This window comes from Gigantopelta aegis, chromosome 10, assembly GCF_016097555.1.
Source record: "Gigantopelta aegis isolate Gae_Host chromosome 10, Gae_host_genome, whole genome shotgun sequence".
NCBI classification, from domain to species: Eukaryota; Metazoa; Mollusca; class Gastropoda; order Neomphalida; family Peltospiridae; genus Gigantopelta; species Gigantopelta aegis.
The window spans coordinates 28,676,855-28,694,440 of NC_054708.1; the positions used below are offsets into that span (position 1 = coordinate 28,676,855).

General features: G+C 36.4%; 1 protein-coding gene across 1 annotated transcript; it reads right to left on the reverse strand.

Moving 5' to 3' along the window:
- Positions 1-454: 454 nt before the first annotated feature.
- LOC121384608 (KAT8 regulatory NSL complex subunit 3-like) lies at positions 455-17,563 on the reverse strand. Its single transcript, XM_041515070.1, has 14 exons — positions 17,460-17,563; positions 16,131-16,360; positions 15,090-15,245; positions 13,255-13,345; positions 12,452-12,535; positions 11,594-11,695; positions 11,004-11,135; positions 10,185-10,403; positions 9,308-9,379; positions 7,873-7,947; positions 6,722-6,943; positions 5,146-5,289; positions 3,430-3,532; positions 455-2,610 (listed from the first exon to the last, which is right to left on the reverse strand). Exons 2-14 carry the CDS (start codon positions 16,328-16,330, stop codon positions 842-844), a joined length of 3,369 nt encoding a protein of 1,122 aa, XP_041371004.1. The 5' UTR covers positions 16,331-16,360; positions 17,460-17,563; the 3' UTR covers positions 455-841.
- Positions 17,564-17,586: the final 23 nt, after the last annotated feature.

Sequence of the window (17,586 nt, forward strand, 5' to 3'; positions counted from 1 at the left end):
TGTGTAGACATTCATGAGTAAAGAAAGAAAGAAATGTTTTATTTAATGACGCACTCAACACATTTTATTTACGGTTATATGTCGTCAGACATATGATTAATGACCACACAGATTTTGAGAGGAAACCCGCTGTCGCCACTACTGGGCTACTCTTCGATTAGCAGCAAGGGATCTTTTATTTGCGCTTCCCACAGGCAGGATAGCACAAACCATGGCCTTTGTTGAACCAGTTATGGATCACTGGTCGGTGCAAGTGGTTTACACCTACCCATTGAGCCTCACTCAGGGTTTGGAGTCGGTATCTGGATTAAAAATCCCATGCCTCGACTGGTATCCGAACCCAGTACCTACCAGCCTGTAGACCGATGGCCTACCACGACGCCACCGAGGCTGGTCACATTCATGAGTAATGCAAAAAGGAAATGTTCAATTAAGAGAGGCCTTTGCTGGGGTGTTGTGTTGTTAAACATTCATTTATTCTTTGCCCTATACTGATTAAGGATCCAGCTCTCATCTCCCAGCCACACTGCTGCCAACAACCTTTTGTACACAAGCTATTCAGTGATTGCCAATAAAAACATTGTACACAAGCTGTTCACAGATTACCGACAACAACGTTTTGTACACAAGCTATTCAGAGATTGCTAACAGTTTGTACATAAGCTATTCAGATATTGCCGATAACATTTTGTGCACAAGCTGTTCACAGATTACCAACAACCTTTTGTACACAAGCTATTCAGAGATTGCTAACATTTTGTACACAAGTTATTCAGAGATAAACCACAACCTTTTGTATACAAGCTAGTCAGAGATTGCTAACATTTTGTACACTAGCTATTCAGAGATCATACTGTTTTGGGGTCTTTATTCTGCGTGTCCGTGTGGATGCAATGGGACGCAGAATAGGCTTGGATATTGTGGAGTAGGAGGAAACCGGTTTTGAAGTGGATTTTCCTGCAGTTGCCACGTCCGATGAAATGGATTTCACCAGAGGTGTTAGAACTGGCGAATCCCACTGCACCGAAGTTGTCACAATTGGCGGTGTTGATTTCTCCAAGCCCGAAACAACAGAGTACCCTGAAGACGTCACAACAGGGAATCCAACTTCCACTGAAGATGGGACAACAGACAAGACAGATTTCTCTGAAGAGGCTGAAATTTGTGAAACAGCTGATTGCACTGATGGGGAAAAAACAGGTGACTCAGATTTCAATGCTGTTGTCTTAACAACTGAATCCAATTTCACCGATGTCAACTGAACTAGTGAGTCGGTCACAACAGTTTCTGATGATGATGATGATGATGATGATGATGATGATGACGCTGCCAGTGACAAAGTTACAGATCTTTGTTCATCATTACCAGGCAGGTTTGAACTAGAAGCCACAGACGCAGCAGTTGTAACACTCACAGCCACAGATGGACTCGATTCTAACACAAAGGGCACTTTCCCTATTGTCTCACTGGAAACAAGAGAAGATCTGACTGATGATGTACCCACCTGTGAAACTGATGGTGACGTCACGGCAAATGTTGACGCCGACAATGCTGTCCCAGTCTGTATCTTATACATACCAACATCTGAACTTGAGATCAGGACTGGACTGTGTGTTCCAGCCTTTGTAGTCACTGCGGAGAGAGGAATCGTTAATGTGCCTGGATTTATCAGACTCTTGTTGCCTGACATTACACTAGCAGACTTGGTTGTGATATTCCCAATCGACTTGCTCATATCCATTTGCTGACTGTTTCCTAAAATCTTTGCTTGGGTGACTGTCGAAGATCCAGACAACTTTGTGAGAGTTGCGGTCGTCAGAGGGAAGTCATGGAACTGGAGTCTTTGTATTTCTTTGACCTTTTCTTGGTCGGGAGACGGAGACACTAACGCCACCGTTTTCAGTTTCTGTGACGAAGAGACAACTTTGGGTGTGAAAACCGTGACGGGAGTTTTTTTCGAGCTAGCGAGAGACAGAATTGGAGAGTTTGCAGCCGACGTGATGTTTTCACTGGTGATCAGGATGGTTTTGCCCATAGGAGACAACGACGATGCTCTGGTAACCGATGACAACAGCTGGTGGATCTGAGTGGGTGTGGTGGATGCGGATGTAATGTGAAGTAAGGGGGATCCGTTCACCAGCTTCTGCGCCATGGACAGTGGGATAGTGAACGGTGACGATGTCCGAGTCTTCAGCAGAATCTTGTGAGTTCCGCTTCCTCCCTGAGTCGCCAGCCACGCCGCTTTATCCTCGTCACTTTGGCCTTCCTTCACCACAGATGCTAAATATTTCAGAGTTGCTCCTTTCTCACTGGCAGATGTTGTGGTGCTGGTAGATGTCAGCAACTTGGACAGGGGAATAGTGGTTATCGTGCTCGTCTTGGCAGCAAAATCTTGATCTGCGGGATTCTTTACGCCTTGCAGTAATCCTGACAGCTCCTTGGCTCCAGGAACGGTGAATATGGGCTTAGCCATCTGTGGAAGGGAGGAGAGGACAAGTGACGTCTTCACAGACGTGGCTGCTTGGTAGCTCGATAATAAGGTTATCTTCTTTCTGGGTATACCTGATAAAGGGCTTCTAGCCTGTCGCTTTCGTGGGGCTGGTTTCCGATCTAAAAATAAAATAAAATAAAATGTTGGATCATTTCAGTGCCAAAAAATAATCCTGACACATATTTTTCAACAGGATTTTATTCTTCAGAATAATAATAAAACAATTATCAATATTTTAATGAGCGAATAAAATATATTCTATTTTCGTAATCCCCTCCCTCCTAAATTGATTTAGGAAGGAATATTCTTATTAACATTTTTGACATGACATACTGTATGAAGGAAATTATATCTTTTAAAATTTGGAATAATTATACAATTAGCTAAAATATGCAATTACTATAAAATCCCCTAAAACCAAATATTTAGTTAACCATAATTCTCTCAAAACTGGAGTTCTTCACAAAAGTCAAACATTTGTTTTGCTTAATGACACCACTGGAGCACATTGATTTTTTAATCATCGGCTATTGGATGTCAAACATTTGGTAATTTTGATAGTCTTAGAGAGGAAACCCGCTACATATTCCCATTAGTAGCAAGGGATCTTTTATATGCCCCATCCTACAGACAGGATAGCACTTACCACAGCCTTTGATATACCACTTGATATATGCACTGACTGGAATGAGAAATAGTCCAATGTGTCCACCAACGGGGACTGATCACAAACCGACCATACATCAGGAGACTACTGGGCTAGGACCCGCGTCGAAGTTCTTCACAGTCCCTTTTTAAATATCAATACGGAACAGAGCCTATCTAAACTGGATACCCCTTATAACTAGACATTTTACCTAGTCCCATGGGTGTCCGGTTTAGAGGGGTTTCACTGTACCTGATGGGCCATTAAGTGTATTTGAGAATGATAAACTAACCTGGAGCTGCGGACCAATCGTTTGGTTTCACCTGAGTGGTGAATGTCAGACCAGGATACACTCCAGTCGTAGCTACAGTCTTCTTCGGTGCCCCTCTTTGTATCTGAATAGAAAAGGAAAGTAATGTTCAAAACGTTTTAATTTGCTCTTGATTTTAATGTCACCATGAGAATACATTGATTAATTAAGCATTGGCTATTGGATGTCTAAACATCTGATAATTCTGACACATTCTGAGGGAAAATTGCCACATTTTTTCCTGTAGGTAGTACTAAACCAAATAACTTCCAGCTGGGTCAAAGTTCGAGGTGCACCCAACTTTTGATAGAGAAGTGAACACCACAAGTCCTGTGATTGGTTTTAAATGTGAGTGTGTTGGTTGTAAAAAATAACAGTTTCATCTGGGTAAAAAAAAAATGCAATTTTATTTCATCTAGTACCAATGTGTCAAGTAGCCTTGTGCTTGAAACATGTACAAAAAAAAAGTACTCGAATTTTGTGCAGAACTAGGGTAATCATAGACGCTACCCGTTATCTCAGAAACGAGCAGCTTGACCCCCAATATCCATGGCGTTTATGTCAATTAATACGCTGCAGGTAGGAGTTTTAGTCACATATGTTACTACTGTCGTCTATGGGATTTGATTTGGTAGTATACACCCATTAGTGGCAAGGAATCTTTTATAAGCACCATCCCACAGACAGGACAGCACATACCACAACCAGTCGTGGGGCACTGATTGGGATGGGGAAGGAATGTTTAAAAACACACCTGAACACATTTTAACTACAAATTTCTCATCTATGCAAATTGTGACACTTAAGCTATAGAGTGAAAAACCTACTGCTGTCACATAGACATAGGCTACTCTTACCAATTAGCTGTAAGTATGTCATAAACATTTTCCCATAGAAAGGATAGCATGGGAAAACACCACACAAGTTTATTCAACAAGGGAGATAATCCTACAACCCATCGCACCTCAAGCAAGTGATCTATCATTACGCTAAATCCTATCTAATTAAAAAAAATGCTACTTCACCTTCACAACTAATCTCAAACAAACAAGAAAAAGTGGCCTGATAAGATTTTAAATTCAGAGCACTTTATGTAATGGTTAGGGCTAATGTCCAAATATGTTTACAGCTGGTACGTCACTAGTGGGTTGGCAGTAGTGACAGCTGATACTGAGATGAGTCCGAAAGGCACTAACACTAACATGCCATGGCACATCAGGTTAGTGATTTATGAAGCCATCTTAGAGCTACAATGTCATAAAACCGTTGTAGGCTATGATGTCACTATTGTGCACGCCATTGTGACATCATAACTTATGTTTTTACGACATTGCAGCACTAAGATAGCTTAGAAAATATGGACTCAGCTGCCCTAAGATAGCATAGAAAAATATGGACCCAGCTTTCAAGAACTGTGCTAGAATATTACACAATATGTTCAAAATAAGCACTTGTCTATTTGTTCCGACAAGTGAAAATCTGCTCGGACAAACAAAATGCACCTGTGTGGTTGTCCAGTGGACAAGTAAAAATGTTCAGTGCAGTTTAATTTTGAGCCATCAAAAACATGAAATCATATATTTGGACAAGTGGATATTTTGGCGGACAAGTAGATTTCTAGATGTATTTGTCCGGTTGACTAGTAAAATATTCTGCTTATTTCTATCACTGGTGAGATCATTAAAAATTAAAGCTTACTGCAAGTGTCGGGTAATCGGTAGACAGGTCTCTCGAGATCTTTCGTTTTTTCTTATTTCTCAACTCAAATTCTCCAATTTCTTGAACGTCTGTCGCCATGGCAGATTGGCACAAAACTCCACCCAAGAACTCACAGATTTCATCCTGTAAAACGTAAAAAAAAATATTTCATTAATCAATCATTTTGTGTGGCTAGTTAATTTCACAGATTAATTTGCATACAAATCTTTTACACAGTGTCCAATGATATTCAAACCAAAAGATGTATTTGCAAGCTGTTTTTACCAAAGGGTGTATAAACAAGCCATAAGAGTTCATTCTTTTGACTTCACCCTGTATTCAGTCAGTAAATATCCAATACACATTGACAGGAATGTTTAACAAAAATGCAGCATGATTTCAGCAGCACCTATTGGGATTAAACATGTTAATTATTAAATATATACAGTTGAATCCCTTAGGCTCCAACCTCATCAGTGCTTGAGAAAGGGTTTGACCCATCAGGTAATTCGACCTAACCATTCAGTCAATATTGTGTAAGTGTAACTCAGGACTTCGTTTTTAGTTCGAGCGTTATGGTGTATTCGGCCATTCTGAATTCGACCCAACAAGATTCTACTGTATGTTTTGTTCCCATAAAAGTAACACTGTTTACTAGCACTGGATCTTTTATATGAATTTCCGTACAAACATTATAGTGGTATACCATCATCTTTGATGTATCCAAGGATGCGATATCCATTTAAAAATAAAAATAAAATTATTTTTAAAACCTGCAAACGCTATGCCTTATTCAAATAAAGGTCATATCTCAGCATTTCATTTCACTTGTAATCTACCTGGTGAACTTTATTCAACTGGAATTCTTTTAAAAAGCTGCAAGATCACATGTACCAGTTGTGAAGCAGTGACTGGTAAGGGACATAATACTAAAACGATTAATGACACTACTAGATTACACTGATTGTTAATCATAGGCTATTGGATGGCAAACATTTTGTAATAGTCTTCAAAGGAAATCTGCTACAGTTTTCCACTATCAGTGGCCACTATTTTCTAAAGGAATACTTGTATATTAAATTATAATATTATTACGAAGTCATTTTAGACATCAAATTAATCGTTATAGACAGACATTACAGACAAAAACTGTAGCAGAAGCCACAGTTCCCAACCTGTGATCAGTGTGTATAAACAGAATGTAATCATGGTACCTGTTTTCAACTTCCATAAAATGATGTTTATAAATAACTGCATTTGTGTAATATTTCTTCAGAGGCACAAGACAGAATACTATTTTGGGTGGTTTGATACACTAAGGTGGTAAAAGAAAAATATGAAGGCTTTTCCAAAATGTCGACAAGGAATCTTTTATGTCCACCTTTCCACAGACAGGATAGCATATACTACATCCTTTTATATACCAGTTGTGGGGCACTAGTTGGGATGGGAGAAAATTTAACCCTAAACATTGCTACTGGAAAAAATCTAAGATCTACTGCACCTCATGCTTTTTAAAATATTTGATGGCAAATTCACATCTTGACCAAACCATCAAAACAATTACAGATCTTACCAAAATGGCTCGGTCAGCCATAGCCTGAGTTATTCCCTCCTTCTTTTTCTTGGCCCTGGACAGTCGGAGGTTGTCGTCAGCGCCCCCTACAACCAGCAAACTATTTTCAGCCTTCATACGCTCACGCAGATCTTCAATGGCGTCAATACTGCACATGTCCGCATGCTGACCAATCACAAACAATGTACAGGTTTTACTGTCCAACAGTGAATCTTCAACATCCTGCAATATAGGATAGTGTTAACATCATTAGTTTGAACGTAGTGACCATGTTACTAACTAACTAACAGTTTAGTTTTGTTTAACAACATCACTAGAGCACATTGATTTTATCAGCTATTGGATGTCAAACATTTGGTAATTTGACATATAGTCTTAGAGAGAAAACCTGCTACCTTTTTCCATCAGTAGCAAGGGATCTTTTATGTGCACCATCCCACAGACAGGGTAGCACATACCACAGCCTTTGATGTACCAGTCGTGGTGCACTGGTTGGAGCGAGAAATAGCCCAACCAGTATTCAATACCAAATTATAATCCACATCCACCTACACCTATAGACTATTACACTATAACATCTAACAGCCATGAAAAGACAATTGTAGAACATGCTGTATCCTTATTTTGTCTCAAACTGACCAAACTTTAAAACAACAAACATGAAGTGATGAAAATAAATGTTAACCTAGTCAAAAGTAAGAAAACCAAGAAAAGGAATGGACTGTTTGTTTAACAACACCTCAGCACATTTAAAGCCATAGCTATCTGGTGTCTAACATAATGGTTATGTTAACACCTGGTCGAATGAAAGAAAGGAAACACACTGCTTCCATATAGGTTATTTCTTCAGAAAAGATACATGGTGTCTTTTTTTTATGCATTCTCACATAGACTGGACAAAACATATTGTTCTACAAACAAACTACAGCCTGTCATTAAACCATAAAAGAAAAAGGTAGAAAAAAACATTTTTAATAATGGAAAAGTTGTGAGGAGGGACCGACAAAGCAACACAGACCGACAATACTATAGTGGTGTCTGCTTAACATCCCGTCTAAGAGAATCAAGGTTTGAAAAACTATTATATTTTCATACATGTATAATACTAATAAACAAATTCTTGTTTTAAAACAGATTCACAAAATATTTACCCCTCGCACTCCATTTATGCCACACATTGGAAAACCAAGACAGACAACTGCAGTCACCGATTCCACCAATGAAACCTGGTCAAAAGAAAACACAAAACAAATAAGACATTTGAGAGCATTGTCAGAGGACACCCGAAAAATATATATATATATATAAAGTCAAACCTGTATATAACGGCCACCCAAGGGACCTGACAAAAGTGGCCGTTACAGAGAGGTGACCCTTATATACAAGTTCAAAATTAGAACCCATATCACAACTGTCATAAAAAAAATGATGTCGCATTTTTAAACCATTCCCACATTAGCTTGTTTATGTCATCATTGCCTGTTGCTTTCTTTTGCCTTTTTCTTTTGGCTGAAACATTATTGTCAAAATCGGCCAGAACATCAGCTTTCCTTTTTAAAACAGAATTAATCTGAAAACGTCCGACACCAAAATGATCGGCAATCTTTTGCGCACCTAAATTGCCTTTCCCAGATTTGTTAATAACGTCGATTCTCTGTTCTAACGTTAAAGCAGTACTATTTTTCGGTGGCATTTTGCATACAAATGTATTCGTTAATATATTTCGCAAACGCTAACACTGACTTGCAGAAGATATTTTGTGTAATTGAAGGTTATTACCCATGTGGCATGTTTGACTCATTTGTTTGTTTCATGTCACCGCTAATCCTTCAGTGGAGTATGACCGTTGATTACAGCTGAATAAGATCAGGAGTCGCTTTAAAAATCCGAACACGGGACATCTGCAATGATCGCCGCCTTCAGCTATTCAGATTTATTTACGAATCATGTCTGGCTAGAAACAAGGAAACACCTAACATAATACCTCATTTTTTTGGTTTCTCGACTCAATAGAGTGACCATACATACAGATTATGTACAGCCAATGGGAAGTGGTCTACTATTCAGTGCGGATGCTGAGAACCAATTGAATTACACCACCAGTAACTGCGTGTCACGGAAGTTATTGAGTGCCCGTTTGTTTTTCAAATACGATCAGAGAATTACAATGGAACTTTACTTTGACAGAAAATAAACCCAAAACTACAGACATGGCCATATAAACACATTTAATTTATAATTTTTAAGATGATTGAAAAAGTAAAGACATAACCAGGATAAAAAAATAAACCAAACAACGTCTTTACGACGATCATCTTGTGACCGTTATAGCAGGTTAAACTTGTGATTTTGGGTGGAAAATAGTGACCGCTGGCCGTTATGGACAGGTGACTGTTATGTACAGGTCAAATAAGGAATGAAATGCATTGGGGGATTTATAGTGGCCGTTATAGGCAGGTGACCCTTATGTACAGGTGACCGTTAGACCAGGTTCGACTGTATATGAATTGTGCATATTACAAAGATAATAATCATTCTGAAAGTCAAAAACTAAATAACTGTAACAGTCAATATGAAATATCTTACATGACAAGCAACAAGAGCTCCAATATTCCATCCCACTAAGATGATTGGACGATTCTGAGTGTGGCCTTTAGACTGAAAAGATGAAAAACATACAAATAAATAAAAGTCAAAACAGCATCCCATCTCAATGGCATCTGATGCAATTCATAGCAATGTTGCAGCGTTTTATAAAGTAAGTAAGTATGTTTCTTTTATATGATGTAGTTAACAGGGTTTAAGCTGTACCAAAGACATTGTAAACTAATTTAGAAAATTTGGTTACACAGAGTGTAGGTAAAGTGAAACAAATTCAAGTTTCAGTAAGCCTAAGAAAAGAAAAGAAAATTAGGGCTCTTTATTAAATTGTATTTATTTAATTTTGGTGTTAGCTTTTAGCAATTTATTAATGAATTATACAGTGAAACCTCTAAAAACCAGACTCTCTGTAAACCGGAATACCCACAAACCGGACATTTTTCTCGATCCCTATTAAAAATCAGTACAGAAGTTAACCTCTCTAAAATGGATACCTTTCAAAACCAGACATTTATTTGGTCCCGAGGGTGTCCGGTTTAGAGGGGTTTCACTGTACAATGAAACCTCTGTAAACTGGACACCCAAGGGATCAAGTTAAAACTCCTGTACTGAGGGCTATCCAGTTTATAGGGATGTTTACTGAAGCAAAGTAAATCTCAAGACCATGAAAAATATTCGGTTTTGACAGAATGCCAGTTTACCAAGAGTCTGGTTTTGAGAAATTTTAGTCTACATGATAAATTAACCAACACATTTTCACAACTGCAGAGATCAAAAATTAATAATAACAGATTCCACATTCAACAGATCTCTAACTGCAGATATTAAAAATTACTGATAACAGATTCCACATTGAACAGACCTCTAACACTTTGGTGCGCACAGCTCCAATCATGTGTTCTAGGCACTGGGCTATTGCCACTCCACTTCCCCCACTAGCCGTGTGCATCGTGACTGGAACAACCTTGCCCAGGTTGGCTAGCTGGCTGTTCCAGAACTTGTAGCGCTTCGAGTTCGTCAGATGCGGCTGTATCGGACCGCTTGGGGCAATCAGAAGCAAGGGATTGCCTGGTAGTTTCTTCTGCAAAACACACATTAATTTGTCTTATAGACAGGGTTATACGGTAGTTGACTTATTAAAGGCAGAGTCATACAGATTTTGTGACTAGAAATATAATCTGCATGTATGTTCCTCTTTAGCAAACGATACTATAGTATACTTTGTAAGCATTTTAAACAGCAGTGTTCAAAATAAGCACTTGTTCATTTGTCCTGGCAAGTGAAAATTTGCTCAGACAAGTAAAATGTACCTTAATGGTAACATTTTACAATGCCATGTCATTTTTAGCAGTCAAAAACATTGTCCATGCACTTGAATAAAACTAACATTTTTGGACACATGAAAATATCAGTGGACAAGTAGAGTTATAGATTTAATATTTGTCCAGTGGACTAGTGAAAAATTCTGCTTATTTTTATTGCTGAAAAGCTAGTTTTAGCTAAAAGTGAAGTAAACCAACTTTTTTTTTCTTTTTTTTTAAAAAGATTTACAGTACATAGCCATACTTTCAACCGGGATATATATATATATTAATATATATTATTTTTTAAAAAAGAAAAAGAAATTAGTACCTAACAAAAAATGTTTGTAGTTAAGGATTCAACACAAAATGCTGCTTACAAGTTTCTGCTGAGATAGCACATTCTGTACCGGATCCCACGATCGCTTAAGTAAGAGATTCATAGTATCTTGGGAAACAGCTGACAGTCGAGGAATGAATGAAGACATCATTCTCTCAATCAGCGACGGTATCTGAATAAAATAAAATGTAATTTTAAAAATAAGATAACTCCTGTAAAGTATGAAGTATAAAGTGGAATGGTGTCATTCTCTCAATCAGCGAAAAATAAAATAAAAGGTAATTTTAAAAATAATATAACTCCTGTAAAATATGAAGTATAAAGTGGAATGGTGTCATTCTCTCAATCAGCGATGTTATCTGAATAAAATAAAATGTAATTTTAAAAATAACATAACTTCTATAAAGTATGAAGTATACAGTGGAACGAGTCAAATCTACAAAATATTTTTTTTTTTTTTTTTTTAAATATTCAGTATTAATTAACTACTTCTCCACATAACTATGTTCAGTGAGTCCTGATTGTCAAATAGCTATATTAATTGTGTTACTAATTTACAAACAACTGTTGATAAAGTAAAGTTAAACATAATCCAGAGTATAAACTACTAGTATATTACAAGACACTTACCTTGCTTTTGAGTGTCTGCATGACGTCGAGGTATGCAGCCAGCAACTGTAGACTCAGGTTCTCCATCAGGAAACAGTGCAGCCACTGGGCTAACTTCATGTCCTGCCACAAAATCAATGTCTTAATAATATTATACAGGGCTAGCTCTGCCACTCACCAATCACAGATTTTGAGAAGAATTTGAGAATTTTTTTGTAATAATTGATATTTTATTGAAAAATAGCTATAGGTTTAGCATTTTTTAGATAATTTGGCGACAGTTTCTGAGCTCTGACCCAGAGCTGGGCCTGTTATACATGTTCATCTTAGCATACACCAGTCTGCTTTATCCCATTCTAGTTTTAAAGTGATAGAAAGACTAATTTAGCATGTCCTACAATGCCATTATTACCATCTGTGCTTCAACAACTTTAAAGTTGGTCAGTTCCCTGGCACTACAAACAAGACTGCAACTTTTGTCAATACCTTTGTTAATATTAATCATTTATGTTTATTTGCCTTCGTCAACTTGTCACAGTAAATTTCATTGCACAATAACTGCTTGTCTACCACTGTCCGAGTGTATTCATAATAAAGTATCAAAGGTAGGTGGTACGTGCTCTGAGAACCATTATTTTAGTGTGAGATTACAGTGATGCTGTCATGGTGATTGTTAAGTCACATGCATATTATCCAATAAATAGCAAGTTTGACAACAAGCTTCATAAAAATAAAATACAGAGTATTCATTTTGTCAAACTATTCATGAAGTTTCAAAAATTATACAAACTCAAGATTCATTGTTTCATACAATGAATTAGAATAAAATATGAAACAGCTGCATTTTGAACAAACTGACAAATTAAATATGGACCTTACCCAGTTAACACTGGCCAAAGCTTGGCGAACTCTTCGAGCCGTCTTGTCAATGTGAATACGTCTCATGATGGGCTCATTATCCAGCTGCAACAATAATTATACAAATATTATATATCTGCATATGTATATGCAACTACTTATATGTATGTACAAGCAATTTATACAGTGAACATTGGTTTTATTTCATACACAGGAAAAGTTACAATATAATTAAGTTAGATATTTCTTTTCATGGGTGTTTTAATATGACAAAGTAATCACTTAAGGTTATATTATTTAAGTATTGCTTAATCACTTCATAATACATTTTACAATAAGGGAGATGAACCTGATATTTCTCCAGCATTAGTGGGGCAAAGTAGAACTGTGATACGAAGAGTAAAAATTTAATTAATATATAATAATGTAAAACAAATCTCAATCAAGTCATTCTTATTCTTATATTACAGGTTTCTTCTCTAATTCCTTAGATCAGTTACCATGTTAGACATGTAGTAGTTGCAGATTCAAATTGTTTTCTTTCAACCCATACTGCAAGACTTTATATTATGGATATATATAAAGTACTTGACCCATACTGCAAGACTTTATATTATGGATATATATAAAATACTCGACCCATACCGCAAGACTTTATATTACGGATATATATAAAGTACTCGACCCATACCACAAGACTTTATATTACGGATATATATAAAGTACTCGACCCATACCACAAGACTTTATATTACGGATATATATAAAATACTTGACCCATACTGTAACACTTTATATTATGGATATATATAAAGTACTCATACTCTTTCGTAAGCGAGTCTAGCCAGTTTGTCCATCTGTAATGCCTTAATAACTTTGTTGAAAAGACGATTCTGCTGCATACTCCAGCCAGCACTGCAAAAAATAAGCATTGGTTTAAACAATATTTATTGTCGTTCAAAAATAGTAGCGATCTGGGGATTGGTCAACAGGCCTCTCCCAACATTTTACAATATGAATATTTTACAAGCAATAAAATAAAACATGATTATAATTTATTCTAAATTTAGTAACAAAAAGGGGAAATACAATGTAGAAGGAAGAAAAGGTAAAGAGGATGAACAGGTTATTACCTCTAAGAATTTTACATTATTAAGAATTAGATGTCGGAAGAGAGAGAAAGAATGTGACTGGTTACTTAATCTCAAAACATTTGTTATTTATAATAAAAATAAGCATTATAATATAAAGTCTGTTACAGATTAAAGTTACTTCTATTAGACAAAGCAAAAATGAATATAGATAACAGTAAACCTATTTAGGAACTAAAATATCTGCTATTCCACAAAGTTTGTACAATTAAAAATGCCTTTTTCATAAGATATTCTATAAATTGTTTTTCAAAGTAACAAAAACAAATTACAGACATAAATGTTTTCAACACTAATTCCTCATCTTCCCCCTCCTCCATTTAAAAAAAAATGTAAATAGTTTTAAAATAGACAAAACACGGTGTAATAATTTGGTGATTCAGGTTAGAGTAAACCAAAAATGTTTTTAAGAATGGCTCTAGTCTCATGAATAAGCCACTAATCATCAGTGATTAAGATACAATTATTTTCTGCCATGTATGGTTATAGGCGTGGTCAATCTAGGATCTAGGCCATTGGGTTATTTCTCAGGGCATAAAATTATGATTTTTCAGACAACCAAAAGGTCCTTGTGAGGTTTTAGTGTTTACGCGAACAATTTCCTTCAGAAGTTGAGTGTTTATTTTGTTGCGGGAAAAAAACAGAACTCTTACTACAACTCAGTCTCTTTAATTTTGGAACAGCATATGATTTTGTGAATGTAGCGAAATTATTAAAGTGAATGTGTAACTATGTTACTAAACTTTTTCAAGACTTCTAAAGACAGTGCCAACTTTGTATCACTGCGGTGCCGACTTTGTATCAAATGTGATGCCGATTTTAAACGGATACATTGTATCTTTCTCAAAACAGCAATGTAGGCCCGTTCTCTTATTATTTTCTTGCAAAAACAGTAATGACATTAGCCAACACGTCTTTTTAGATTTACTGACGAAAGATTACAGCTTTTGCACAAACAATCCATCATTTATGTTCATATTGGTTTTGCATAACCGAAAGACGAACGACAAAATCGTTCGTGCCCAATTTTATGCACAGTTTCTTGTTCCAGCCAGTGCACCACGACTGGTATATTAAAGGCTATGGTATATGCTATCCTGTCTGTGGGATTGTGCACATAAAAGATTCCTTGCTACTAATGGAAAAAGTAGCAGGTTTCATCTCTAAGACTCGGGGCTAGCTCTGGCACTCACCAAATTCACCAACTGTGAATTTCAAAGACAACTGGTGAATTTTATTTTAATTTGGCAAAATAATTTCATGAAATAAATGATGTTTTGTTGGAAAATAACTGGGTTTCTGCAGTTTTTGAAGTAGGATTGATAATATGACAAAATATTCTGCTGACCCATAGCTAGCCCTGAGACTACGAGTCAGAATTACCAAATGTTTGACATCCAACAGCCGATGATTAACAAATAATGTGATCTAGTAGTGTCGTTAAACAAAACAAACTTCAACTTTAAACTTTTACTGATTTGGTGATACACACTGTTGAGAAACAATACCGTGTAATGTGGTCTTCCCAGTCCTGGCCAGCATCTTCGGTTCGGACAAGATTAGCATGTCTCTCGCACTCATTCATCAAATTCCGTGCCTTTGATAAGTCATATGGCAAAGCTGGTGAAGGCGACACTTGCTGAACATCAATATTAACAGGTTCACTGAAATGTTGACATCATTACTATTATTAAGCATTCTGAGAGTACTGCTAAAGCAATACATATGTCCCTTACCGGGCCCAACAAATAAATAATGATGGTTATCTCATACATAGAGGATAATAAACGAGTTACCAGTTATTATTAAATTTATGTCCCAAGTAAAATAATTTTAAAATTATTTCACAAGGGACATAAATTTTATAATAACTGGTACCGAGTTTGTTATTCTATTTATTACCCCAGCTATTTGGGTTCTTTTTTTAGCCTTTATTTTTGATATAGCCTACATCGGCTACACGTCCATGTATATAGAACCGACATAAACTACTTTGCTGTGCTGGGTATTGCTTTAACTTTTTATTTTATTCACGGTTCACAGATAATTTTGAAAACCCAAAGTTTTATATATTCTCTAAATAAAAAAATCTATAATGAATTGCATTAAACTACCATTTTATTACAAGTTAAACACTGAAACCAGAAAGATGTAAACACAAACGCTTTAAACTACGTGATGTCACTGCGTGTGCTTTGCCAAATCGTGATGACGTCATATTTAGTACCGACAAGGTGATTGGTTTGTTGGCGTCAAATCATCCAATAGTAGTGTGTTAAACCAATGCATAATAATTTCTCAGTGAGAAATTATGATTTTTAATTTCCCCGTTATGAATGCCTGCTGGGGTAATAAAAGTATGTATGTACGCGAACTTGAATGTTCAAAATAAATTACATGCAGTTCAGAGTATAGTACATTGAGGGATGAATGATATTAACTCTTACCACTGTTGTGTTTTAAATCTGTAACTGAGCAATGATATTAATAACTGCACATGGTCATAGCTTGAGTTAATAACACAGTAAGTAATTAATTAAAGGGAAAACCTGGGAGTCTTGTCTGTTGATCGTGGCAACTTGGACATGTACAGCACTTTGACTGGATAGGCATTGCTGGCATCTGGATGCGCACTCCATGGTTTTGAGTAGCTGTGATCCATCATGACAAAATCATAATGGAATTCACGCCCAGGAAAGCGGTGAAAGGCTGACCCAAACCGTCTTGGAGGTTGGCCATCTTCAGGCATAATTTATGTTTTCTTCTTTTACTGATTCTTCTGAATTTGAAAGAAGACAATTTGAACAATGGTTATTCAGTTTGCTGTTGATAAAGATTTCATAATTTTATGTTCATAAATGTAACAATACAGGTATACTGTATTAAGTTTTGTAATACATGTATTAATATATTATTGTCAAAAGCAAAAATTTGCACCACCTTGTATATATAGATAATACTACAATGTAAGGTGATTAACCAGGGCCGTAGCTAGGATTTGGGGGGGGGGGGGGGGGTACTTTTTTTTAGGGGAGGGGGCTTCATTTCAAGGAGGTTACATACTTAAAACATCAATATCAATAATTAGTTTTGTAAAAAAGCAATTGTTAATAGCATTATTGTGTTAAAAAGACTTCATTCAGTCACTGCACTCAGAATAGACCAAAAAAAATACTGTTAAAAGTGTCCAAATTAATAAGATCTATATGTAAAACCCTAATTACTGAAAAATAACACCAAAACCTCAAACCTGCTTTGATAATATTTGGCAGTTGCTTTAGATAGTGGCTTATTCAGTCTTTGAGTGTGATATTTGTTTTAATAACTTTACTATTAGTATAGAGAAAATTTAATTTTGTACCCATCTGCCAGATAATTTTGAAATGATCTTCTTGAACAATCAGAGGTGGATCCAGGGATGGCGACTAAGGGACCAATTCCCCCCTAAACATTTTCAAGTGCAACCCCCCACCCCCCACCCCATTGGGGTGCCCTTTTGTGGAGTTGGTCCAAGTGCCCATTTCCTGCGAGTCACACACACAATATTTCCTTGATCTGCACCTGACAATTGGATTAAAGTCAGTGTCAGTGAAAACAAACCTCCAGACCAGATTTTAAGTTTGAAAAGCAATTGGCTGATAGAATTTCATTATTGGAACTACTTGGCTAATAAAAACTTCTAGAACTACCAGTGTGTACTGAGTGGTGTATAATTATTTATCTAAAATGAATAATTGCTATAATACAAATAAAATAAAACGAAAATAGGCTATACTCGAAATCACAAACGATCTAACTACTAATTGCAAACGTTTACAAAATGGCATTATACAAACATTCATATACCATTAATGAGTCATATATATAAAAAGGCTCACCATTGATTCTATAATCAAACAAACGATATCGTAAAACTCGTATTTATGACAGTGTAAGGCGTTACGAACACGAACAAAACTACGCACCTAAAAGTGCAATGATTTCAGCCTTATCTCCCTTTGACTA